At 55.9% G+C, this 24,958-nt stretch overlaps 9 protein-coding genes across 9 annotated transcripts; 5 read left to right on the top strand and 4 right to left on the bottom strand.

The window, feature by feature from the left end:
* Positions 1-1,425: 1,425 nt before the first annotated feature.
* On the bottom strand, positions 1,426-5,209 carry CGCS363_v004460 (uncharacterized protein; the record flags this gene model as incomplete). Its single annotated transcript, XM_036636309.1, has 3 exons — positions 1,426-4,415; positions 4,471-4,954; positions 5,156-5,209. 3 exons carry the CDS (start codon positions 5,207-5,209, stop codon positions 1,426-1,428), a joined length of 3,528 nt encoding a protein of 1,175 aa, XP_036497060.1.
* Positions 5,210-7,283: 2,074 nt separating this feature from the next.
* Positions 7,284-8,185, bottom strand: CGCS363_v004459 (ATP synthase subunit f; the record flags this gene model as incomplete). The annotated part of the gene is made up of 5 exons (XM_036636308.1): positions 7,284-7,309; positions 7,435-7,500; positions 7,566-7,719; positions 8,017-8,031; positions 8,138-8,185. 5 exons carry the CDS (start codon positions 8,183-8,185, stop codon positions 7,284-7,286), a joined length of 309 nt encoding a protein of 102 aa, XP_036497251.1.
* A 349-nt stretch (positions 8,186-8,534) lies between these two features.
* Positions 8,535-9,325, top strand: CGCS363_v004458 (NADH-ubiquinone oxidoreductase 21 kDa subunit; the record flags this gene model as incomplete). Its single annotated transcript, XM_036636307.1, has 3 exons — positions 8,535-8,725; positions 8,815-8,925; positions 9,016-9,325. The coding sequence occupies 3 exons, from the start codon at positions 8,535-8,537 to the stop codon at positions 9,323-9,325; spliced, it is 612 nt and encodes a 203-aa protein (XP_036497252.1).
* Positions 9,326-9,981: 656 nt separating this feature from the next.
* CGCS363_v004457 (Protein GID8-like protein) lies at positions 9,982-11,469 on the bottom strand (the record flags this gene model as incomplete). The annotated part of the gene is made up of 5 exons (XM_036636306.1): positions 9,982-10,113; positions 10,189-10,632; positions 10,820-11,015; positions 11,243-11,319; positions 11,374-11,469. 5 exons carry the CDS (start codon positions 11,467-11,469, stop codon positions 9,982-9,984), a joined length of 945 nt encoding a protein of 314 aa, XP_036497654.1.
* A 1,234-nt stretch (positions 11,470-12,703) lies between these two features.
* On the top strand, positions 12,704-14,549 carry Uckl1 (Uridine-cytidine kinase-like 1; the record flags this gene model as incomplete). The annotated part of the gene is made up of 9 exons (XM_036636305.1): positions 12,704-12,883; positions 12,949-13,026; positions 13,077-13,126; positions 13,227-13,371; positions 13,423-13,465; positions 13,528-13,641; positions 13,696-13,737; positions 13,787-14,018; positions 14,066-14,549. The coding sequence occupies 9 exons, from the start codon at positions 12,704-12,706 to the stop codon at positions 14,547-14,549; spliced, it is 1,368 nt and encodes a 455-aa protein (XP_036497246.1).
* A 1,244-nt stretch (positions 14,550-15,793) lies between these two features.
* On the top strand, positions 15,794-18,124 carry CGCS363_v004455 (External alternative NAD(P)H-ubiquinone oxidoreductase B1; the record flags this gene model as incomplete). The annotated part of the gene is made up of 1 exon (XM_036636304.1): positions 15,794-18,124. One exon carries the CDS (start codon positions 15,794-15,796, stop codon positions 18,122-18,124), a length of 2,331 nt encoding a protein of 776 aa, XP_036497234.1.
* Positions 18,125-18,187: 63 nt separating this feature from the next.
* rrp16 (Ribosome biogenesis protein NOP53) lies at positions 18,188-19,609 on the bottom strand (the record flags this gene model as incomplete). The annotated part of the gene is made up of 2 exons (XM_036636303.1): positions 18,188-19,391; positions 19,458-19,609. The coding sequence occupies 2 exons, from the start codon at positions 19,607-19,609 to the stop codon at positions 18,188-18,190; spliced, it is 1,356 nt and encodes a 451-aa protein (XP_036497237.1).
* A 594-nt stretch (positions 19,610-20,203) lies between these two features.
* Positions 20,204-21,162, top strand: Rab6b (Ras-related protein Rab-6B; the record flags this gene model as incomplete). Its single annotated transcript, XM_036636302.1, has 6 exons — positions 20,204-20,253; positions 20,317-20,342; positions 20,424-20,539; positions 20,571-20,700; positions 20,770-21,048; positions 21,107-21,162. The coding sequence occupies 6 exons, from the start codon at positions 20,204-20,206 to the stop codon at positions 21,160-21,162; spliced, it is 657 nt and encodes a 218-aa protein (XP_036497249.1).
* A 978-nt stretch (positions 21,163-22,140) lies between these two features.
* kei1 (Inositol phoshorylceramide synthase regulatory subunit kei1) lies at positions 22,141-22,998 on the top strand (the record flags this gene model as incomplete). The annotated part of the gene is made up of 2 exons (XM_036636301.1): positions 22,141-22,182; positions 22,264-22,998. The coding sequence occupies 2 exons, from the start codon at positions 22,141-22,143 to the stop codon at positions 22,996-22,998; spliced, it is 777 nt and encodes a 258-aa protein (XP_036497669.1).
* Between the last annotated feature and the right edge of the window lie 1,960 nt (positions 22,999-24,958).

The following is a 24,958-nucleotide window of genomic DNA, read 5'->3' as shown; positions in this document are numbered from 1 at the left end:
AGACAGATAGCACTGCCCATGTTGACTCTTACAGACATCGACTTGCTGCTGGCCACGGTCACAACAAAACTTACAACGAGCAAGCCTCATCGAGCATCGAATATTCTTCGTCCGCCCCCCGCTCCTGCCGATTGTCGGTGGTTCAAAAGAACGAAAAGATTTGAGCCGGGCTTTTATAAGCAAGCAGCATTCAATCAGCCAAGATCCACGGCGCGTACCATATATCACTTTGAAAAACCCAACCCAGAAATCTTGCCTCTCCTTTCCTACAGCAATTGTTCGTGCATGTTGTCGCTGTCACCAGGATTCAATCTTGTCAACTGAGAAGGTCATCGGCATCAAATTGTCGACTCTCAAGAGCAGCAAGCCCGTCCGTCTACACCCAAATCGATCCATCATCGTTCGTCGCCTCTGCCCTCTCAAGATCGTTCTGCACGAATAAGTAAGCAGCGTTGCCCCCCATAGCATTTCTTGCAGACGTTGGTTTGTCCTTCCTTGGCCGAAATGACGACACAACTTGCAGGGAAAAGTTACCATCTCGTATCCGTAGCGCCCACCGCCCCTGCCGATTGTCGGTGCCTAGGAAAAGAGAAGAAAGCTGATCTGTGCCGGGCCTTTATATGCAAAGAGTATTTCAGTAGTCTACTTTAAGATATCCAGTCTCGCGTCCAACGCCTTCGGAGCACGTCGAAATGAGACTAGAGTAGTTTCGTGATTGTTGTCTTCAAGTTTGACCATCCTTCTAGACAACAACTGGATCATATCACACATCACAACATGTCACCCATCAAAGTAACCGCAATCTCTAACAGCAAAGCCACTGTCTTTTCATCCTTTGTTTGTGTATTTTCTGAACTGCAATTATCAAAGGGACACCGTAGGCTTCTCCCCCGTCCCGATGTTTCCATCCCGTACACCTCCACCCCCAAGTTTAGTATCAGTCAGGTAGGTTGGTTTGTAGTAAAAGACCGCGTTTTTTCCCTCCCGGTTCTCCCAACCCCAGCCGCCGTCCGTCTTTCCGCCCCTCTCTCCGATTCGTCGTTGCGTATGTAAATATGGTTGTACTTAAAATAGCCGGGAGACCTTGATCAAACAAGAGGTTCCATCAGCGTCGAAGAGCAAGGCGCGGGGGTGGTTTCAGGCTCCGGAGTGTTGTTCGATTCCATGGTCGGGGAGAGCGTGATGTACGAAGCTTGCTCGTGTGGTTTTTGTAAAGAAGAAGAAAAAAGTTTGCGCAGAAAGAGTTTGCTCTCGCTTCCTCCCAACCCTAGTTGTTCGCGTGCGTTCCGGTGCTTACGTCGTTCCGGTGGAGCATCATAATCAAAGGTTTCGAAATTGTACACTGCTTATTCGGGCATGCGTACGTACAGTCGTCGGTGTGTTGCCTCCAGAAAGGTGGCGGCCAGTTGTGATAAAAGTGCAAGTTTATGCCGTTTGGCTAGCAGGGCTACGCCGAGACCAGGTTTCACCTCCACGCCCGCGGTAGCCGCCGCGGCTGCGGCTAGGGGGCGGCGTCGAGGTGCTTGCCTCAGAGTACGAGGACTCGCGGCCCTTGCCGCCTCGGCTGGGTCCGGATCCTCTTTGACCGCCTCGTCCACCCGAGCGTCGTGTGTTGCTGGCTGATCGGGAGAAGGGCAAAGGAATCGTCTTTGCTTCGCTCATGCCGGGGAGCTGAACGCGATAGACGCTGCCAACAGATGACATGTCGTGGGGGAACCACAGAGCTCGGATCGTCGGTTCAGCATCCGACACCCAGAAGCGCCTAGGCAAGGGCTTGGCCGGAGCAGAGGCAGGGTGCCACGCGGCATCGGGCGTCTTATGCGGGAGCTTGATTTGAGGCAGAGATCCCATTTCCTGCTCCTCAAAGCATTCCTCCGCCATCGGCTTCGTTGTGAAAGACTTGATGTCGTCTGTAAGGTTTTGAATAACTGAGCGCGGCAGCGACACGGTTGCTGCGGGGTTGTAATACCCTGTATACTCGAGAGCGCTCTTACTAACAGGCTCGACACCGGGGGCTCTGGGCGGTGAGTTCGGCTTGCGGCCGGTAAGAAGGTTATTGATTCGATCCTGCCAGTTTTCGTGCTCTTGCTGTCGCGAGGCATTGTTCTGCTGGTAGGCACCGCGCGTGTAAACATTGGGTTCCTTGTAGCCGGCAGGGCTCGCCCAAGCAAATGATCCGCTGGACCTGGCTGCAGTAGGTTCCGCGACTGCCGAAGGCGGCAGCTTTACTACGTATCTTGGGCGGGGAAGGGAGACATGGGGATGCGAAGCGTCGCCATCGAAAGCAGGATGACCGTACACCTCCGGCGGCGGGGGCGAGGGCGAGTTAGGTCTGGATCGCTCAGCAGGATGGTTTGAAACGTCATTTCTGCTATCCTTGGGGGGAAAGAACCGGGATGGCCGTGCCTGAGATGCGGCTGGTCCAGTGGGAGGCAGAATCGAACCGGCTGCAACATCGTGATGAACCACATGAGAGGGCTCACGCCTGCCCTCTCCGGAAGGTCTCCAAGTATCCTTGATTGCGGGTTGGGCCTGTTCAATAGTGAGACCTCGCTCGTTGAGCTGACGGTCACGCTCCAGACGCTGAGTTCTCCGCTCGTCAAGAAGTGATTTATCGCCATCCAACACCGAGTTGGCCCATCTGTTCCGCATCTCGTTCAAGTCACGATTGGGTCCGGGAGCCGGGCGAGGCTGAGTTGTCGGAGGAGGCTGGTTCTGGGCGCGCTGTGCGCTGGGCGGCGCAATGGGGGCGGGGCCTTGCCTAGCTTGGGTCGGAGGCAGCTGGCCAGCTTGTGACTCAGGAAGGCGTCCAATGTCAGTGTTGAATGTGCCATTTCCTAGACCACGATCATTGTTAGGAGATCCCCATACGTTCTTCGCCTGCTGCCCAGCAGACCCCCAGGTCGGCAGGCGGTCGGGTTGCTTTGGAGTTTGCGCGTCCCACAGATTCGGCTGTCTTGCGTCATGTCCAGGTCTTCGATGTTCGGGGTCGCCAGTCGTAGGTCTTTCGCTGGCGCTCGTCACGGTTGTAGGTACGGTCGACGGGCCAGAGCTTGCCGCAGACTCTCTAGACTGCGATACGGTGTCTGGACCAGCGGAGCCGTCGCCTTGCTGAGCCGGGGGCTGAATGGTGGCACTTGCGCTCTCTGGAGAGTCCTTCTTGGCACTCTTGCGTTCCGGTGGCGGTCCCATGGCATCCAGCTTGGCCTTGATGCGCTCCTTCCTCGCAGCCTCCTCACGTGCCTCCTCTTCACGTCTTCGTTGCATGGCCAGCTCACGCTTCTCGCGCATAATCTTCTTTTGCAATTCCAGATCCTCTTCGAGACGAGCCATTGGTGGCGGCTGAACCGGACGTCCCTCGGGTGGTCCAGCTGAGTGAAGACTGGCGTAGTTGGTACCCGGGGAAGCGCGGGGCTGCCACTGCTGGTTCGAGTGCATCCGGGGGCCATGCTGAAGGCCTGAGGGGGAGAAGTTCCGCGGCGAGACGGGGCTATCGATCGAGCCTGTAATAGAACCTCTGCGCGCATTGAGCAGATCTTGAGGAGGCAGAGGCATTTCGTGCTTGCCAGGTCTCTGCATGTAGGAACCGCTTCCGCCACTGACGTTCGACGATCCGCGGCGTCGACCAAAGGGGCCATCGGGCATCGTTGTCCTGCTAGTTTGGAAAGCCGCAGAAGGCTCAGGATGATCAGAGTGGGAGGGGCGTTGCAGAACGGGAGGCTGTCTGGCATCAGACCGGAACGATCCCCTTCGGTCATTGACTGGTTCATAACGACCAGACTGGGAGTTGAAAAGCTCCCGGTTTCCGCCACCAGGCCCTTCTCTCCACGCAGACCGATTGAAGTCGTCGGCGGCGATTTCTCTCGCATACGGCGGCGGCGTGTTGTTGCGGCCTGGCTGATCTCTGGGGGCGAATCTGTGTCCTGCTTGAGGCGGGGGCTCCGCGACGATGGGAGGCGCTTTTTCAACGGGTGGAAGAGGCGCCCATGGCGACTTGACGGGTGTTGGGGGAGCAGGTGGCTTTGCGACAAGCGTTGGTTTGTCGGCTGAACCGCCCTTGAGAATCAGACCCTTTCCAGAGGCAAGAACACCGGGTTTCATGGACGGGGACGGGGCGTTGCGTGGAGGCGCGGGCGACTTCGGTTTCTCGATCGGTTTCTCTTTTGGAGGAGCTGGCGCGGGCGCCGGAGTCGGTTCAGGAGGCGGAGCGGGAGTCTCATCAGGGTGCGGCAATGTTGTCTTGGTACCGTCGGTCCAGGTGATGGTCTCGGGCGCCCAGTCGTCATCATCGTCCTCAATGTCCGCCCAATTACCTTGCGCCTGTGCGCTTTCCGGGGCCAATCGATTCGCCATGTGGATGCCATACTTCTTAAGTTCCTCATCTGTGAATTTCTTGGGCTCCGGAGGCGGAGCAGCTGGGGATAAAGATTAGCAAAGACCAAAGCCTCCACGATTTCCCGACAGCCTTACGTCGATTTTTGTTCCATACTGCGCTGGGGTCCGGGCCGGATGCGTTGGTACCGTTGGCTGCCGAAAGTCGCGGAACGTTGCCAGTGCCGCTGCCCGACTTTGCAATAAGTCGGGGTCGCGACGAAAGGGTAGAGGTGCCAGAGGGGGAAGAGCTCAACAGACTTGCGGAGCTCTTGTCGGCGGGTTTCGAAGCGGTACTACCGGCGGCGGCGGCAGCGGCGCCTTTCGCGGCAAGAAAGGTCTTGTTGACAGACACAGCCTTAAAGGTCGCGGGTTTCTTGACGGCTGATGACGTCCTTCCGTGGCCCTTTTCTCCATCTCGAGCCCTCGATGCTTCCGTATCTGAGCCCCCACTCACGCTGACATCTGCTGAGATGGCCTCTTCGACACCGGTGATGTGCTTGTTCTCGAGGTCATCGAAGGCTGCGGGGCTGCCATTCAGTTTTGCGCGGTTTGGACCATCGTGGGCGCCGCTGTCGTTGGTCTGTTTGCGCAAGTTAGCCATCGTGATGAGGCATGGGTGTTGGTTGGAGTTAGGAGGGGGGGACGTGGGGACCTTCCGGCATCTCTGCCGTCGTGGTCTCCGTCCGCAACTCCATTGTGTCCGTCGCCGTCCTAGCTCTAGACGACGCCCCTCGGCGCTCTAAACCGGCAGCGCTGGGTGACTTTGAGGGTGAGCACTCACGAGCTTGGGTTCGGAGGAAGCATCGACGGGGGCGAGGGTGGCTTCAGTAGCCATCATACGTCGTGCTGCGCTGCGGAGGAGGAGCGAGGTTGGGGTGGGCGGTCGCTTGCCTCGAGTGGTCGGCGTTTCGGGGTAATAATCGAGCCTGCGGTGGTTGTCGAGGTTATCGTCGGCGCGGTACTCGTCGCGATCGAGGGAAGGGGAATCGTCGCCGGTCGTCGTCCCGATTGTCGTGGGATTCTAGGTGGGAGGTAGAAAAAAGGGAGCGCTGAGGCGAGGTGGTGTAAAATGGCACCGATGCGGCTGTGATGGTTGTGAGGTTGATTTTCCAGAGGAGCTGCACCTAATCAGGGAATAGCGTGCGCGTGCGGCAGGGGAGCACTGGGCGCTGAACCACCTATGGGCTGGTACAGGTAGTGGTCATAGGTTCCCGTCGCACTCAAGGACGGCACTTTAGTGTACCTACCTAAGGTATGTCCTGACAGCACTCGTTTGACTCCAAAGGCCGCTGTTTCTTGTTTTTCTTTTCTCTACTTCTTTCGTTTCTCGTAAATCTCTTGCCTAGATTAACTCTATATACTGTTTCCTCACGCATCACCATCTGGGGGTATTTTATTGCAACATCGTAACCCAAAAGAAACCATGGGCACAGACACTGCCCGCAGGGACACAGCGCACTTCAAGCACTGGGCCGGGCTGAGGTGCCCTGCCTTGACTTTACCCATTAGGTGGCACGGTGGGTGGGTGGTGAGAATGAGGGGAGGCAGGTGAGGGAAAAAAGAGTGGAACCTGCTGGGGCCTCTCCGCCGACGTGGACACACCACCACCGACCCGACGGCTTCGTGAGGCTGTGACAGTGCGGCCAGATGACTCACTGTGCGCCACTAGTACTGTGCCGCCGGTCTGTTCCCTGCTCTTTCCTCACGAGAGGCAGGCACCAACCAACGCGGGATTCCCCGACATCGAATGCCTATTCTTGGACTTTTTGCATTGATCGGCCTGTCCCCCCAGTCTGAGCATCGCAGAGGGCCGCAAGTGCGCACCCGCACTTCTCCGACTGACACTTGTTTTACAGACCTAGCTTACAAGGCTACTGACTGCTACCAAGTGTTGGTCGACGACAGTTGTTACATGGTATCTTAGGAGTCCTGTCTCGCCACTGGGATGGATGCATGTGTATGGCGAGCTCAAACTCAATGCCCAGTCCTGCCCTTTCCCAACTTTTCCCTTTTGCCCGTTGCATCCCGTCTTGCGAGTGGTGGTTGTCTGACTGGTCGGTCGATTGGTTTGTTGGGGGTGCAAAGACTTGACTGAGTATTACGCAACACTCACTCACTTTTCGATTAATCTTTCCATTAGCTGAAACAAACTCTCGGCACCTGTGGTCGCCTCTGCCACTCGCTCGACTTGTAGGTGGCCTTAGCCGAACCGAGAAATCCGGGGTCGCATCTGAGGGGTCACTGCATATCCGAACATAAATGAGCAGACGGCACATACTGCTTCTAAGAGCTCTTGAGACAGAGTGAGTACGTAACGAAGACATAACAAATGACTGAGTAGTGCGAGATGCCAAAGTGTACACAAAAAAGGAAAACAGAGCTCACGAGTCGACTCGTAGCTGTCGGACGGTCGAGCTTCTCTCAATGTGATATGTGATTCATTGAGGCCGTCAGACCATGTCATGAAAACTCAATTACACCAGTCGATGGATCTGACACCACAAGTGCTAAGAATGAACATAGACATAGCGAATGAACCGTACAGCTGGATATAAGTATACCTACCGCAGCAGCTACAATGCTGAGATTGGACTGGGCGCACTTAAGCTTGGTCATACTCGGTGGAAAGGCATAAAGGCAGATATAGACTTGCGGACAGTTGCCTACGAGACTTTCAACCAATCTTCAGCAACGTAGTCCATTCATTGTAAGCTCTACATGAGGTCAATAAAGCTGGCGTTGGAACTTCACAAGTCGTCAAACACGTCGTTATACGACACAAGGGAATTTGCCGAGGAGCTTCCTCTCGGAGAAAATAGAGCTTCTAATTCTTGTATACACAGTCCCAATGCCATTACACAGCCTACGGGTTCAGGCTGGAACTACACATCCGATCGGGAGAGAGTAGCTTAGTGAGCATTGTTCTTGTGGTGGCCTGTCACGGTTCAAAAGACGTCAGCAAATCCCATCCGTTGAAACATTTACACCTCGTATCTCTTTTCATCCGAACTGCCCCGCGCCCGCAGGGATCCCTAAAAAAATCGCAAAGGCAAAACTTACGGAGGTGGAAGTAGTAGTTCTGGGCGTAGCCGACGACGAGGAGGAAGCCGATGGCGTGGATGATGGCTGCGCGCAACCTGTCAGCAATGTCTCTTTACACATTCGTCGTCTCGGAGGAGGTCGCAACATACGCTTGGCAGAGGCGTTCTTGCCGTTGAAGTGCTTAGCGGCGTAGCGGCCGAGGATGCCAGAAGCCTTGGCCTCGGGAGCCGGGCCACGGGGGAGCTTCTCGTAGAAGTTGACGACGCGCTGCATGCGGACGGCGTTGGGGTCCGCACCAAGGGCCTGGATCGAACATTGCGCATGTTAGCCAACCATCCCCATCAATCAACAGACATCATCAAATCCGGCCAGCGTGAATAAGCTCTGCCCCGCCTCTTCCAACCGCATGTCGCAACTGCGTGCACCGCCTGCCGTCGTCTCGCGATCCTTCCAAAGCTCCGAGGAGCCCCGTCCACCTCTTGACCCAGTTTCCGGCCGCATCCTGCACCATCCCGCCCGAACCTCCGACTTTCGCGGCGTTATCTTCGCACCACCTCGGCCATCCATCAAAACACGTCAGAATCGCAAGAGATATCGTACCTTGGGAGAGGCGACCTAGATGCATCCCAATTAGCCAAACTGCAGAGTCATTCCGCCGTCCGAGAAGCTCTCGTCAAACGACACCGGGCGGGCGGAAAGGGATACCCGAGAGCTAGCGTACCTTGGGGGGGATAAGGGTCGAAAGACCGCGGCGGGTGACGAAGCTCATTTTCGCGAGGAGGGCGGAGGTATCTATCGGCTAGGGATGAGCAAGTCAATTGACGGCGCGGGAGGGTATCAATTGACCTTCGTTTCGACGTTGGGGGGGTTGAGATGGCTGCGAAATGCGGGTGGATTTGCCGAACGTGAGGTTTGAACGAAAAGCACTCGTTTCTCTTCGGGTCAAGGTTCTTGCGGCTAGCCAATCAGTGTGCGGGACATCGGGTGAAGGTGGGTCCCTGGGCGGCGGCAGCGGCAGCCAACCCAGGCAAGGCTGTTTGCCGAGCGTCAACCACCATCACCAAATCGACTACAACCGTTTCCGAAGGAGTCGCCGATTTCGCCATCCCCCCGTCGCAATGGCTTCCCTCCGCGTCCAGGGCGCAGCCCGTCTGCTGCGCAGCGCCGCCCCGATGCGGGCTGCCCTCCCGCTGACTGCTCGTCGATTCGAGAGCTCCGTCGCCACAACCACCGCCGCTCCCCCCGCCGTCGCTCCCTCGACGCAAGAGAACGCGCCCGACTACACCATCCAGGCTGACAAGGCCACCTCGTGAGGATACCCGTACCGTCCGGGCGCCCAATTGGGGCTACTCGGGCCGCCAAGAACATACCAATGGCTAACCTACGAGCCTCCAACAGCACCTTCACCCCCGTCCCCAAGAAGATCCAGGACGCCAGTGAAGACGTCCCGTACCTTCAGGCCGCCGTCCTCTCCGGCGCTCCTATGGAGCTCCAGGCCCGAACCGTTCGGTACGCACGCATCCCAAAGCCCTGCTCCCACGAAGCTTCCCCAAAGACACAAGGACGGGATCCGGACATTTACTAACAAATCATGACCAGCATCTACCAGGAGGCCAAGCCCGCGACGCAGTCCGGAGACTGGCAGGGCCACCACTGGCGCATGGACTGGGACATCCTCCCCAAGGGCCACAGATGGGAGAACCCCCTCATGGGCTGGCAGTCGTCCGGCGACATGATGCAGGGCACCAAGCTCAACTTCAAGAGCAAGGAGGACGCCATCCACTTCGCCGAGAAGCAGGGCTACGAGTACTTCGTGCAGGAGCCGCAGTCGAGGAGGATTCGCCCCAAGGCCTACGCCAACAACTTCCTCTACTCCCCCAAGAAGCTCAAGCACATCCGCACCAAATAGACGACCAAGCCAAAAAAGAAACTTGTACTGTACATAAGACGCCCTGCAAAGAAACCTTTTTTTCACACCTTCCATTGGTCTGAATTCTCATGGAACACGCGTATTACGATTATGTGATGGAGTATACATGAGATATTTCTGAGCAGTAGAGTTGAGTGTACAACGAGACTTTGTTGAAGCGCATTAGGAAGGGCCAATGTCAGCGGACTTTGGTGGCACGCTATTGGTCCGCTCTGGGCCCGCCGAGATGTGTATCCGAGCTTCGTTGAGCTCAAACCATGGTTGCTCGTAGAATGAGATCTCCGCCTACAAACCAGCAAACGCTTTTTACGTTTCTAGCATGGCCTCATGGTGGCATCAGGAGCAGTGCTTTAGACAGTAATTGCACAGCGGAAATAACACCATCTAAGCTCCTGCAAGTCAGACTTGCCTTGGGGAAGCTCTGGATACTGCTCTCGGCTTTTCACAAAGCACCTAGACATGGAAAGGCGCGCAACAGGGGCATGGGATTAAGGGAGGAGCGATTAATAGTGACAATGCCATTTAAGCTTCTATTGTTTGTTCGGTGCGCTGTTTATCCCGAGTATCATGATATCGTTCGAGGATACACCGATCCTCAATTTCCCAACGCCTTGCTACCTTGTCCCTAATGCCAATTATTCCGAGTCGTGAAACTCATCAAAAACACCATCGTGATATGAATCTTCGGACTCGTAATGTTCCAACGCGTCCTGGGTATCAGCCGAGTCGGAACGAGGTTCGTTCTGCTCCTGGCGTCCCGGCTCAATCTAGGAAACAGCCGAGTCTGAGCCCCTTTGAAGACGCAGGGTCAATTTCACTGCCTGCACCTAAGAGGAAAGTACCATGGGGTCGTGGACGTCAGCGTCGCCGTCCCCGTTGAGGCCAATGCTTATCCTGTCTGGTAGCGCCTTCTTCTCAGCCCGGGCAGTGTTTTCAGCCCAGGCACGCATCCGGATCAGGTTTCGAATCGAGGCCTCCCTACGCTCTGTCTCACGCTGCAGGATAGCCTTGTTGACGTCGTCTGCCACGCCGCGTCTCAAGTCAGGGTGCAGTATTGCGGCAAGCTGGGGCTCGAGATCGCTGTGAGGGAACACCAGGAGAGCCATTGTCTCCTCCAGATCCTTGAGGAATCGAGGATCCGTAGGCGCTCGAGGACCAAGGTGGTGCGTGGCAAAGGTCAAGGCGGGAGTGATATCTCCGCCGGGCGTCGCCGTACACGACCGAATCAGTTCGACGAGCTGGAGGCGCAGAAGCGCAAAGTGGAGGGTGGGATCCCTATCCAGGATCTGGTCCATTTGTTAGTCGTTGCGACAGGAATATGTTGCACATTTAACAAGATGAAGTAGGAAAGGTAGCTCATTGAATAATGGTGTGCCTCATCAAAGGGCCCGAAGGCGCTATGAGTGGTGCATGTAAAACTCGGTTTCTAATCACAGCTCGGAGGGAAGACAGATTCAAGCAAAATCAACATACCTCAGAATCAAAGTCGTTCAGGGCCTCGATGGCAGCCTGGATGCTTCCAGTGTGGATAGCTCTCTGAATCTGCTGGCGAATCTTCACCGTCTCATCGATCTGGTGTTCTTGCAGGTTGGCTTCCTTGCTGAACTTGTCGGCTGCCCTAGAGTAGCCCTCCATCGTGAGGTAGTCGAGGATCAGGGCGTTGATGTCGCTAGAGGTCCATGTTAGCATGAGCCTCTTTTTGCAAATCAAGCATGTGTTGCAAAGGAAAGGTGAAGCAGCAGTGTCAGGGTAAAATTTTATATCGAGTTCTCCGCATGTTAATTGCTAGGAGAGATTCCCATTTGATAGTCGATCATCATGTGAGCTGGATGGGGGGAGGAGATTCGCGCGCGAGACGGACTAGCGTGGAGCTAGCGTGAAAGACAACGGGCTTACCTCTTGGGCGACTTGACGTCCTGGACACGCCTCTCGAAGGCATGTTTCATGGGAGTAGCGGTCGACGCAGACGAAGTCTGAATGACATCTTAGCCCACAGCCCCCAGGGAAGGGAGGCAGCTTCAACGGACCATGATTCTCTCCAGGGTCTCCCGCACGAGGCGAGCAGCAGCTCTATTCCAGACTGCTATCGCTGTTGGGTCGTTGATGTCTGGCAATCCTGACATGCGATGTCGGGGATGAGGCGTCGGTGCAAGCCTAAATCATGAAGAAAAAAAATGTGAAGCGGAATCAAAAATTGGCCGTCGTCACATTGGGATGGCCGGTCGAGGCCCCGTGGTTTTGTTGTTGGAGCTTGAAAGAAGCTGCAAAGCGGACGGAGAAAGGATTGGATGTGGAAGAAGGAGAAAGCGTCAGAACAAAGAGAAAGAGGCTGGAGCGGAGCTTTATTTGGTTCCAGATTTTGCGGCTGCAGCGCACCAATTGCAGAATCAGCCGGTGGGGGAGGTGGGGCAGACTGGATTACATAAGTGGGATAGGCCACATGAGCACCGCTGCTGAAAGCGGGCTGGAAGGGCTGGCGACAGGGCAAGAAAAGCACAGGGCTGCAGATAAAGCTGCTTGAGATGGTGGCGACCTGAGGGGCATCGCGCCTCGGACAGGGCAGCAAACGTAGGAAAAATACAGGGTAAGCTCCACTACGGGCACAAGACAGGCAGGTACGAAAGCTAAATGGAACACTACGACTCTCCAGCGTTTGGGTGCGAAGCCTCAGTGCTCCTCTCTGGGCTACGTCTGGGCCCCTAGGTCTAAGCGAAAGTCACCTCGCTGTAGGTATGGTAGGTTAGTATGTAGGTAGAAGTAGGTAAGGGAGTCTCCGTAGATCAGTGAGGAGGCTGCGAGCGTCTAGAACCGGTGTAAGGCGACCGCCGATGTTTACCAGGTCGGTTTAGAGTAAAGAGGCACACGACACAGCCTCCCGTTTACAACTCCCCCTTTCCTGCTTTCTACATTCATCATTTCAGACTTTTCTTGACATCTTCCAACATAACACACTGTCAAATCGCATTTACACACAAGATTTCATTTGCTTTGCGGGCGTAGTAGCTCTGGTCAGCAACTGTCCCGACGCAGCTTTGCCAGGACCTAGGTTACCTTACCTTTACAGCCAGGTGCTCCACACTGAAGGCTTGTCAAAGTCCAGCATCCCCTCAGCGCTTATCTTTGGAGACTGGACCCTTGAACTTTTGCCTCACCTCACCACCACCTCACTTCCTCTCTTCCATTCTTATACCCTTCTCTTCCTTCATTCAACTGCGAGGAAGCAGAGACCTTCAAGACCGACCGGAAACTCCTGCAGCGTGCCCCTCACCCGTCGTTACTCCTGAGCTGCAGGAACTCGAGGTCCAAGCTGCAACTATCCGCCATCGCCTGTACCCCTCCACGTCGGCCAGCTCCGAAATGGCAGAGACAAACGGCACAGAGTCTCATGTGACGGTCCAGAAGCGAACGCACTACTCACCACCATGGGCAGACGTCAGCATCATTGGCATCGCCGGCAGCTCAGGCTCGGGCAAGTCCACGCTGTCCCACGCCATTGTTAGGAAGCTGAATCTGCCCTGGGTGGTGATTTTGTCCATGGTATGTGTGCAAATTTACCCCGCCAACCACCACCACATCACATCGCCCCTGACTTGTGATATTAGGACTCTTTCTACAACCCCCTCACTCCTGAGCAATCTAAAAAGGCATTTGCCAACGAATTTGACTTTGATTCACCAGAGGTGGGTTAGTTTCCGCGAGTGTGAAGAGCGGTTGTTGACGGCTATGACAGGCCATCGACTTTAATGTGCTTGTGGATTGCCTCCGAGATCTCAAAGCTGGGTAAGTGACAATGGTCCTGAGATGACAATATCGAACATCAGAGGATCTACTGTCTACTGTCGATGAAATTTCTTACCGAATTATGACTTACGCCTACCAGCAAGCGTGCAGAAATCCCCATCTACTCCTTTTCCAAGCACCAGCGTATGGAAAACACCACAACAATCTACTCCCCCCACGTAATCATCCTCGAGGGTATCTTTGCCCTTCACGACCCGCGCATCATTGACCTCCTGGATATGAGAGTAAATATGATCTCTCCAGATTTCGGTTACCGCCTTCTCACAGCTGTCTAGATATTCTGTGAGGCCGATGCTGATACTTGCCTGTCTCGAAGAGGTCAGTGCATGATAGCGATGAATACGTATGCAGGGATGCATAAAGCTGACCTCGGTTCCTAGTTTTGAGAGATGTCAAGGAACGTGGCCGTGATGTGGAGGGCATCATGAAGCAGTGGTTCACCTTCGTGAAGCCCAACTTTGAAAAGTTTGTCGAGCCGCAGCGAAAGGTGGCAGGTAAGGCATCTCAGTGTTATGAAACTCTCTACCACCCGTGCTGACGCTGCATAGACATTATTGTCCCAAGAGGAATTGAGAACCGAGTTGCGATGGGTGAGTAGACATGAGCGTTGTGAGTGAGCGTTGCTAAATCAACGAACAGCCATGGTCGTTCAGTACATTGAGCGAAAGTTGATTGAAAAATCGACCCACCACCGTGCAGCCCTGACGCAGCTTGAGCTGGCTGCCGCCAGCGAGCCTCTGTCCGACAGGGTCGTAGTCTTGGAACAGACGCCGCAGCTGAGAGGCATGAGCACCATCATTCAGGATATTGACACCTCGGGCGAGGACTTCATCTTCTACTTCGACCGCTTGGCTTGTCTCCTGATCGAGCAGTGAGTGCATCATCCTCGACCTCTCGGGCAGCAAACTAATGATGCAGGGCGCTCAACAACGTGCACTTTGAGGAGAAGACGATCGCCACGCCACAGGGATATAAATACAACGGTCTTGTGGCCAAGGGCAATGTAAGTGCAGTGCTCGTTCTCCGAGGCGGAGCCGCATTCGAGACGGCCCTGAAGCGGGTCGTCCCCGACATGAGGACGGGCAGGGTCCTTATCCAGTCCAACGTGCGGACCGGAGAGCCTGAGTTGCACTACCTCAAGTTGCCCGATGACATTGATGAGCACGAGGCAGTCTTGCTCATTGACACGCAAATGGCCAGCGGAGGCGCGGCACTCATGGCGGTGCAGGTCCTCGTGGACCACGGCGTCGCGCAGGAGAAGATCGTGCTGGCTTGCTACGCCGCCGGAAGGCTGGGAGTCCACCGTCTGGCCAAGGTGTTTCCCGGCATCACGATTGTGCTCTGCAATATGCTTGCAGACATTGAGGATCGTTGGGTCGAGAAGAGATACTTCCGGTGCTAGCCTTGCCCTGCCCTGCCCTGCCTTGACCTTACCTCGACTTATTCGGTCCTAAGGCACGCATGTAGAAGATGAGGCTGCGTCCTTCATCATGTGCTCCAGTAAATAATACCCTTACTCATGTAGCAACAGGAAGGGTCTAGCAGTAAAAGCCGCATATCCCATAGGGATGCCAAGATATCTGACAGAGCCTCCACCGGGATGTTGCGAATGCGACACAATGCAGCCCTTCTTTCCCAGACCGTCAGACGTGAAGAAAAGACGCAGTTTTCGTATGCAAGATCCGTCAATCCGTGTCTGGCAGCGGCATCGCTGGTTTATCAACGGACGTCATTGGCCAGCGGCCCATCTTCAATTGGCCGAAGGAGGCACCGAAGAAGTGGACAAGCACTGCGAAAGGTGTGGGGTCTGCACGCTTGCCACGGCAGCCGGCATGGGTTTTTGACGCCGCTGACTGAGGTCTTTTGGCGTCGCCAGGGTCGCCATTATCAGATTTTGCAGGGAGGCAAGCTATCAGCTCGGCGGATCAGGGACGCGGCGCCGACACGGGCCCAGAACTTGGGACGAAAGTCCGAGAAGAGTTCGGTTGACGACGGCATATTGTTTGCCTCTCGGAACGGGCGCGAGGCACATTTTCAGAATTTTGGAAATAATATCGCTGGAGGAGAGAATAGCTAGAGTCCCAAGGGCAGAGAGAGACGGGAAGAAGACTGATGAAGACGCTGGGTGCTGCTTAGAAGCTTCTGGCGGTAGGCGCCGTCCTGCATAATTGCATGCAATGGAAGGCAGGTTTTTTCGGGTTAACCGACCTATGACGACACTTTTGGCTGGAGTCGCCGGGAAAGGAGCTCCTCGGAGGTTCGAGGTTGACTACTGCAGCACCTTCCATGTCGCCAGCGACCAGTGACAACACGCCCTGCGCCTGCAATTGACCTAGTACGGGCAAGCATCATTACGCATACGTTATGTCCAGGGCAGCTGTCCCGCCAGTTCCATTAGGTCGCTCTTTTTTTCGTAGCCATTAAGGTACATTACACCTTGATTTTCTCATCCTGATCTCGAACCAAGAAAGCTTCCTCTCTCCAACGATTCTCCCTTGTCTGTCTACTGTTGCTGCACCTAACTTCCACGATCGACCCTCCCACAGAGCTGTCGTGCTCCCTTCGCTCGTTTCGACATGACATCTCCCTGTTGAATCATCAGGACATTCATTCCGCTCGAAACCAAAGATACACGATAATCAATAAATGCCTCCAACCACCTCGGCGCTGATGCGCCTAACCCGCGCAAGCCGGCAGACACCATCGCCAGCCAGTCTGCTCAAGGCCCTGCCGCCATGCAGACAGCCGCTCGCGGCGCTGCCGCAAAGGCGCGCCTTCGCTAATGTCCCCCAACGATCTCGAACCCGAACACCCCTTACGAACTTCTTCAACGCCCACGGCCTGCCGAAGAGTCCCCTCGTCCGCGCCGCCTCTAGTTCTACCGCTACCTCGACCACCACCTCCAAACCGAAATCCCGGCTTCTATGGCTTGCCTACCGCGGCGCGGCATGGCTTGGCGGCGGCATCATCTTCGTCGGTCTCGGCATTGTTGGCTTCTTCATCTACGACGCTTCTACCTACAAGGAACACCCGGACCAGTTCGAGATTCACGTCTCGGAGCTCGCGCTGAACCCCAGACGCGGCGGGCCTAAGAACCTCCCCATTGCTGACGTACTTATCGACGACCTGGACACCGAGGGCATGAAGAGCACCAAGGACAAGCCGAAGCTGGTTATTCTGGGCGGCGGCTGGGGCGGCGTTGCCATGCTCAAAGAGCTGAACCCAGACGACTACCACGTAACTGTAATCTCGCCGACGAACTACTTCCTGTTTACGCCTATGCTGCCGTCTGCTACTGTTGGAACCCTGGAACTGCGATCTCTGGTTGAACCTGTCCGCCGAATTCTCGCTCGCGTGAACGGCCACTTCATTCGTGCTTGCGCAGAGGACGTCGAGTTCTCGCACAAGCTGATTGAGTGTTCGGACACTGACGAAGCTGGCAACACGAGACGTTTCTATGTTCCCTACGATAAGCTGGTAATTGCTGTTGGATCTACTACGAATCCCCACGGTGTGAAGGGACTCGAGAACGCGCACTTCCTCAAGGACATCAGCGACGCCCGTAAGGTCCGGAACCAGGTTATGCTCAACCTCGAGAAGGCCTGCCTACCTACCACATCCGATGACGAGCGCAAGCGTCTCCTTTCCTTCGTTGTCAGTGGAGGTGGCCCTACCGGTGTTGAATTCGCAGCCGAACTCTTCGACATGCTCAATGAGGACCTCACTCAGCACTTCCCGAAGCTCCTTCGCAACGAAATTTCCGTCCACTTGATCCAAAGCCGTAGCCACATTCTCAACACCTACGATGAAACGGTTTCGAAGTATGCCGAAGAGCACTTTGCCCGCGACCAGGTCGATGTGCTCACCAACTCGCGCGTCAAGGAGGTTCTCCCCGACAAGATCATTTTCACGCAGAAGCAGCCCGACGGTTCGCTTGTCACCAAGGAACTGCCCATGGGTTTCTGCCTCTGGTCGACGGGTGTCGCCCAGACCGACCTCTGCAAGCGCCTGTCTGCAAAGCTCGGCCCGTCACAGACGAACCGTCACGCTCTGGAGACTGATACTCATCTCCGTCTCAATGGAACACCCCTGGGCGATGTCTACGCCATCGGCGACTGCTCAACTGTTCAGAACAACGTTGCCGACCATATCATGACCTTCCTTCGTGGTCTTGCCTTCAAGCGAGGCAAAGATCCCGAGACCCTCGAGCTCCACTTCACCGACTGGCGCGACGTTGCCAACGACGTTCGCAGACGCTTTCCCCAGGCCGTCGGCCATCTCAAGCGTCTTGACAAGCTCTTCGAACAGTTTGACAAGGATCAGTCTGGTACCCTCAACTTTGGCGAGCTTAGAGAGCTCCTGAAGCAGATCGACTCAAAACTCACCTCGCTCCCCGCAACGGCGCAGCGCGCGCATCAGCAGGGACAGTACCTTGCCCACAAGTTCAATAAGATGGCTCGCACCTCGGAAGGCCTGAGGGCGAACCAAGTTTTCGACGGTGATATCGACGCAGTGGTTTATAGAGCATTTGAGTACCGCCATTTGGGAAGCTTGGCGTACATTGGTAACTCGGCCGTCTTTGATTGGGGACAAGGCTGGAGCTTTGCCGGTGGACTGTGGGCGGTTTACATGTGGCGATCTGTCTACTTTGCTCAGAGCGTCAGCCTGAGGACGCGTATTTTGCTTGCCATGGACTGGGCCAAGCGTGGCCTCTTTGGAAGAGGTAAGCTCTCTTACGTTCCCCTACTAATTGGACCTTTACTGATACTCAACAGATTTAATGACCTACTAAAATCAAGACGCGAGTGTTGTATGATTTTCTTTTGTGTTAGCATACCCTGGGGAGTACGAGGGCATAAGATGCATCCCCAAGTGATGCCGAATCATGGGGATAAAAGAGTTAGAAAGGGGCGTAGACGGTCTCTGAATTCCATTTTTGTCGTTAAAGATCCAGCCTCTGCTTGGCCAATTGAGTGAAAGTGAATGCCCGACGCTTTTGTATTACCACTTTTATGATGCCTTCTATCGTATGTACTCCCTTTAAATCTTGAAATCCTTGTATGACCACTTTTCTGTGACTTTCGACCTGGCCTGCTTCTTGAACGGAAGATGTCTCCGCACCTCAACCTTACCGCGCAGCAACATGCTACGGTACCTATCCTTCAACAGATTTCCTTCGGGCTTCAGCAACCTCAGCGAATCCTGCAGCTCGTCCGGCAACACCAGCTCCAGGTCCTTCTCCGGCAGCTTGTACTTGCCGAGCTGCCGTCTCCTCAGTGGGGCGTCGTCGTCGATGTCGTCGTCGTCGTCGTCCGCGTCGCTGCCCTCGCCCACCTCGCGCGCGAGCTCCAGCGCGCTCTTGGCCGCGTCCCGCTCGGCGAGCTCCGTGGCGATCTGCTTGATGCGCTCCGCCTGAGCGGCCTTCTTCTTCATCGCGAGCTGGTGCTTCGCCTCGCGCTCGGCCTCCTTGCGGCGCTTGATGCGGTTGCGCTGCTGCGGCGTCTTGCGCTGCGGGCGCTTCTGCGACGGCTTGTCGTCGTCGTTCTCGACGCCCGACTCGAACCCCTCCCACGCCGAGTCCTCGTCCCACTCGGACAGCTGCGCGCGGCGGTCTGCGGCGTCGGCCTCGGCGGCGGAGCGCGCGATGGCCTCGCGCTTGAGGCGCTCGGCCTCCTCGGCGGCGAGGCGGGCTTCTTCGGCGGCGACGGCCTTGGCGGACTCGGCCTCGAGGCGGTCGGCGTAGTCGTCGAAGGTGGGGTTGTAGGAGTAGCCGCCCGAGGGCTTGACGACGGCGGGGAGCGGCTTGCCGGAGGCCGTGAGGGAGATGGGCTTGTGCTTGAGCGTCTTGGGGGGCTTGGCCTTGACGACGGGGGGCACGAAGTTGTCCTTGCCGGCGGTCGCGGGCTCGGCGGCGGGTGCGGGGGCGGCGCCCCAGAGGTCGTAGGTGGCGTCTTGGACGGTGATGGAAGACTCGTGCTGGCCGTCGGCGACCTTGCGGAGGCGGGCGAGCTCCTTGTGGGAGACCCAGTCGGTGGTGCGTTGGCGCTTGACGGGGAGGAGGCCGTCGGAGGTTTTCGAGGGGGAGGAGGAGCGCTTCTTGCGGCCGGAGACGGCGGGGACGGCGGAGCGGGCGGCGATGATTTCGTCGGACTTGAGCGTCTTTTTCGTCTTGGGCTTGGGGAGGGCTTTGCCGACGGTGTCGAGGGCGAAGAGGTCTGCCGAGTCCTTCTCTGCGACGACGCCACTGTGGCATGGATTAGCGACTGGTGCTGGGCTGTAGTTGTGAGGCAGTAATGGGTAAATAGCTCACCCGGTAATGATCTGCTTGTTCAACTCATCGAGACCGTCCTGGACATCGGTCACGTCGACGTTCTTCCTCCACGCCTTCTTTCCCTTCCTCGAGGGCTGCTTGCGTTGCTGCGGCGCCTCGCCGTCGCCCGAGAGGGGCTTGAGAACGGGCATCTTGGAGGGTTATTCAACTGGACTGGGGATGTTTGGCGTTTCGTTGGGTATCTCTCATTGATTGAGGTGTTGTCGTGAAAAACCGTCGACCAGCGCACCCTGCAGCTTGAACAAATGTCCGCTTCGCCTTCAATCTGGACCGCAGGGACTTTCTCTTCACCGGCGGGGCCTAGATCCCGGCATCCCAGCGACCAGAAATTTTTCGTTATCGATATGGAGGTTGCATTATCGGATTATCAGCACGTGATTGGACTAGTACGGCGGGGACCCGCTTCTTATCGGTCCCTCAATGGATGACGGGGACCCTGCTAAGCTGCAATGCGCCGCCCAGAACGAGAAAGTTGACCTCCTTTTACCGTCGAGTTGCTCAATTTCCAGCTTTGCGACCAACTCTACGAGTTCCTCCCATCTCCGAAAGGCCTCCCTGGACCCCTTATTCCCCCAGCGTCCCTCCTTTTCCCCCTCTTCCTCTTTCTCTCCCTTGCATCCAAAACTCACTTCCTCCCCGGCGAACCTATCCGTTAGTGTCGACCGTGTTCCCTCCACCGATACTACGTCGAGCTTCCCTTTGATCATCGCGTATACTTGGCAACCATGGCGTCCGGCGCAGGCGGGTCTTACAACAACCCACTCAAGAAGTTCAAGTACGATGCGCCAAACATGACGGGTCAATTTGGGGACATCAATGCTGACGGCTAGGACAACAGGCTTGTCTTCTTGGGCGAGCAGAGTGGTACGTTTTGGTCCTTGGAAGAGCTAACCCAGCTCTTTCTTTGATGCACGACACCCCTCACTAATACCGTCTTTGTTGCAGTCGGTAAAACCTCACTCATCACGCGGTTCATGTACGACTCCTTCGACAACATGTACCAAGCGACCATTGGCATCGACTTCCTTTCCAAGGCAAGATTCTCCATGACATCAGGGTGTGTGGAAGGGGCGTTATTAACTCGAACCGCAGACCATGTACCTTGAGGACCGGACGGTGAGGTTACAGCTCTGGGATACCGCCGGCCAAGAACGATTCCGCAGTTTGATTCCCTCGTACATTCGCGATTCCAGTGTGGCGGTTGTGGTGTACGACATTTCAAGTATGTGACGAATGAGCTCAGGGAGGGAGGCGAGGTGGGGAACCGACGGCTAACGACCAACGATTCTAGATGCGAAATCCTTCCAGAACACCAAGAAGTGGATCGACGATGTGCGCGCCGAGCGAGGAAACGACGTCATCATTGTGCTCGTGGGCAACAAGACGGATTTGAACGACAAGAGAGAGGTCACGACGCAGCAGGGAGAGGAGGAGGCCAAGAAGAACAACCTCATGTTCGTGGAAACTAGCGCGAAGCTGGGCCACAACGTCAAGACGCTGTTCAAGAGAATAGCGCAGGCGTTGCCCGGCATGGAGGGCACAGATGCTGCTCAGCAGGCCTCAAGCCAAAGTGAGTGCTTTTTTTCCGATCTCTCCCCCACGAGCGGCTTACTAACACGAACCCACAGTGATTGATGTGAAGACGACCCCTGCCGCATCCTCGCAAGAGGGATGCGCGTGCTAGATGATGTTCTTATTCGAAAAGAAAGCAAACGAGACTGGAGTAGGCCCCAAAAAGATGAAAAGACGAGCGACCCGCGGCGGACCGGACGACGCGGGGCTGAATTGCCGTTACATTACGACACGACTGGCGGGGCGGGACATCTTAAGCATAGCGTGCAATGAGGATTTTCAGCATCAGTTACAGTTTGTATAATAACGGGCTATAATCCACGGTCGTTAGTACATACCTACATTTAATGGCTCCTTTTATTCCTCTTCACCATTTATTTGGGCCTTTGCGAATTGAGCAACACCTATGTGTATAGTGTAGGTGGTGAAGGTAGCAGCTTAGGGAGCATGATATGCTGGACTAGCTCAGTGCATGACCTGCAAACACTCCTAAACGAAATAAGCTTGAAGATTGACGTGTGGTGCACCGCCCGAAATGACACGAGACTACCTAATCAGCCTAGGCTCTGGCGATACTCGGACTCCGTAGGACCGCTGTGGACTGTCACCGAGTGCCAGGGTCCGTCAAGGCCCAATCGACTGGTCGAGAGCGATCCGGTGTCCATCGCTGGTGGGGTCGTGGAAATCGATTTGCACTCGCCCGCTGCGCTGCGCGGCGGCCGGCGGGTTGCTGCTCAAATCCGCGTACAGAAAGCGAAGGGGCGCTCGGACACACGCCCCGGGGAGTGCCATCATGACGGAGCAGGTGGGGCCCATCATGTCATCGAAGGGGGAACGCAGGTGCAGGGTCTTTCCACCCTTTTTTTCTCGGAGCACCATGTCATCCGGCGCAGCCGCTTTGGTTAAATGTGACGAGCCTTTTGCAACGCTTTTCGCAAAGCTTCCCAAACATTACCAGAGCTCCTGGACCCCTTCTTCTGACGCAACCCTTATTGTCCCTCCCGCCTCTGGGTCTTCCCTCCTTCAACAAATCACCCTACATACCTACACGATTATTGATTCCACGAGGGAAAGAAAAAATCAAAACGAAATGGCGCTTACAAGATTCAGGTTGCGGGTTCCGCGCCCAAAGGTTCGTCACATCATCGCTAAGCGCCGGCGTGCATCTTCCATCGCAGCCCACGATTACTGACGCAAAAGTCACGCGACACAGACGTTCCTGGGCTGCATCAGCCTGCAAACCGGCACCGAGATCATCTCACTGATCCTGCTCTTCAACCGCCTCACCGGCCTGTACGGCCTCCTCGCGATCCTCACCGGCTACGAGATCTCCGCGACGCAGCTGTCGATGTACATGTACTCGGTTGGCGTCATCGTCTGCCTGGCCATGTTTCTGCCTCACATCCGCAAGAACAGCCCCTTTGAGGCTCTCGGGCTCGCGTGGCTGTACATCATCGACACGATCCTCAACATCGCGTACACGACCTTCTTCGCCGTCGGCTGGTACCTCCACAGCACCGCTCTCGACAAGCACCCGGGCAGCGCGGGCGTGCCGGCCGCCGCGGAGATTGCGGAGGAGGCGCTGGCGAACGGCGCGCCTGTCGTGCCGGACGTGCCCAAGACGACCAAGCACATTGGCCCGCAGGAGTCGTGGATGAGCCTGGGGCTGATCATCACCGTGACGCTGCTGAGGGTCTACTTTGCGGTTGTCGTCATGTCGTTTGCGCAGAGCGTGCTGCAGCGCTTCACTGAGATGGGCTGGGAAGAGGAGGGACGCAAGAAGGGCCCCGACGGACCGTTCAGCCCTGGCGAGCCCGACGGCGAGGGCTACCGTGGTCGCATCGGCAGAGTGATGCTTGCCCTGGGACGCAGCTACTGGCTTGACGAGAAGGCGCAGGAGGAGTGGGCGAGTGCGATGAGCTCCAAGTTTAGGCACGCAGGCGCTTAAGCTTAAATTTTCCGAAGCATATTAAGCGGAAGCGATTCCGAGATGGAAAAAGGTGGATTCGCGGATTTATCATTTGGCGGTGGGCGGGCGAGAACCCATGTGGGTTTTGCTGGGTATCGGTGTCGGCGGGAACGGTGACGGCTTCGTCGGCGGCAACTGTGTTGACGCAGACCCGCCCCGCCGGCTGGCGGTACGGCTATTGTGCGGTATTCCCAGCGGGCAGCGATGACGGAGGCGAAAAAAAACGGCGGTCCACGATGGCGCCATCGCGGAGTGTCATCATTCGGCGAGATGGAGAATGTGTAATGTGGATGGTTGTGGATCACGGAGGATGACACCTTTTTTCTCTTCTCCTCCTTCGGGGTTTAGATTATGATTTGAGCAAGAGTGGTCAAATGGCCATCGGCGTATGGACGATTGGGTAAGATGATTTCTCGGGCTGGCGATTGGGAGTGGGACTTTTGGGTCGATTGATGACTGGGTAGAGATGGCAACCAAAGCCCGATCACGGGAACAGCATACCAGATGGGAATGACCTATACACACGGCCTCGACATATACATAGTAATACACGTACGTTAATTCATCAGACCTGTTGGTGGGAAGGCGCATCGTCGTGCAGCATGGGGATTCGGGCAGGCTACATTTGCCCATCTGGCTGGCGACTTGGGCAGGGACTACTTGGAGAAAATCTGCTGCTAATCCAGGGCTCACCATTTGTAATCCGAAAGATTCCCCGGGGGGAGGAGGCATGGATGGGGGGGACGCGAGACGGGGTTCCACGACGGGATATGGAGCGCTGCACTAGCACGGCCAGGTACCCTCTTATTGAGGCGTCGTGTGTTGGTTGTGACTCGCCTCCTTGCTGTGTAAGACGCAACGCAGAGGTTCTCTGCTAGTAGAAAGTCACACAGTCTACAGCAGAGACGCGGCAGCGGCTGGAGTGAGGCGGCTGCTGCGAGGAAGAGTGACCGACAACGGCGTTTTTCGGCATTCGGCCATTGGTTCCTGGTGTAAGTGCAGGTGCTAGCTAGTCCAGAGACTTCGATGCCTTTTTTTTTTTTTTCCCTGCCTGTAATCCAGGTCCCTCGCTTTTTGGAGAAGCACGGGAGGTTGCTCATCTTACGTCAAAGTATTACTGAGTTCCCCGGCAACTGCGACCTTGTAGATGAGAAGGTTGGGGTAAAAGCTAGCGGTTCATGGTCATGTCTGGCTGTACGAATAGCAGTCATGGAGATGAAGAATTGGTCATCATGTTCATCCCGAAGTCCAGCGTGAGGGACAGCGTGTGAAGGAACAGGAGGCACATCTCCCCAGCTGGCAGCTGAAGAAAGTTGCCTTTGTAATCCATTCCCCGTCTTCCCCAAGGTACCAAATAGGCAAGCAATGCCGCACACGGTACTTGTTTGATACTGACTGAGGGTGTCAGTGTCATGCCCTCCCCCGTTTTCCCAATGCCACCCGCCCACCCAGCCGGCCGCCCCCATGGCCAGCCCATTGCACTCCCCAAAAATGGGAAAAGCGCACCCAAGCAACCCAAGCAATCCGCGGCGCCAGGTTTCGACAGTGCGGCAGGACAACCAGCGAATGGACTGGGGGAGACGCTGCGCTAGCCGATCACGCAATCGACCCTGATGTCGACAAAATTCATTGTTTTCTGCGGGGCAAATTTTGTCGGTGGGAACTGCGCGCCGCAGAGACAGCCGGCAGCCAGCAACAGCTCTCTCTTTCTCATTGAATTAAAACCAAAAGCAGCACGGTTTCGGAGCTGGTTCGCTGTTCCTCCCTTGCTCTTTTTTCCCTTACATATCGTCACTTTTTTTTCTTCCTAAAGACCCTCCCATCTTGTTGGTTGTTGTTGTGGTTGTTGTTGCTGCAGCTGCTGTTCTTTCTTGGAGTTCGCCTGTCTCTTACACACAGCAACACCGGCGAAGAGGAATCCAAGGAACGAAGCAGAGGG

Source organism: Colletotrichum siamense (assembly GCF_013390195.1).
Source record: "Colletotrichum siamense strain Cg363 chromosome Unknown KSG_Cg363_contig03, whole genome shotgun sequence".
Lineage (NCBI taxonomy): Eukaryota > Fungi > Ascomycota > Sordariomycetes > Glomerellales > Glomerellaceae > Colletotrichum > Colletotrichum siamense.
This window is presented reverse-complemented; position numbering and strand designations above follow the sequence as displayed.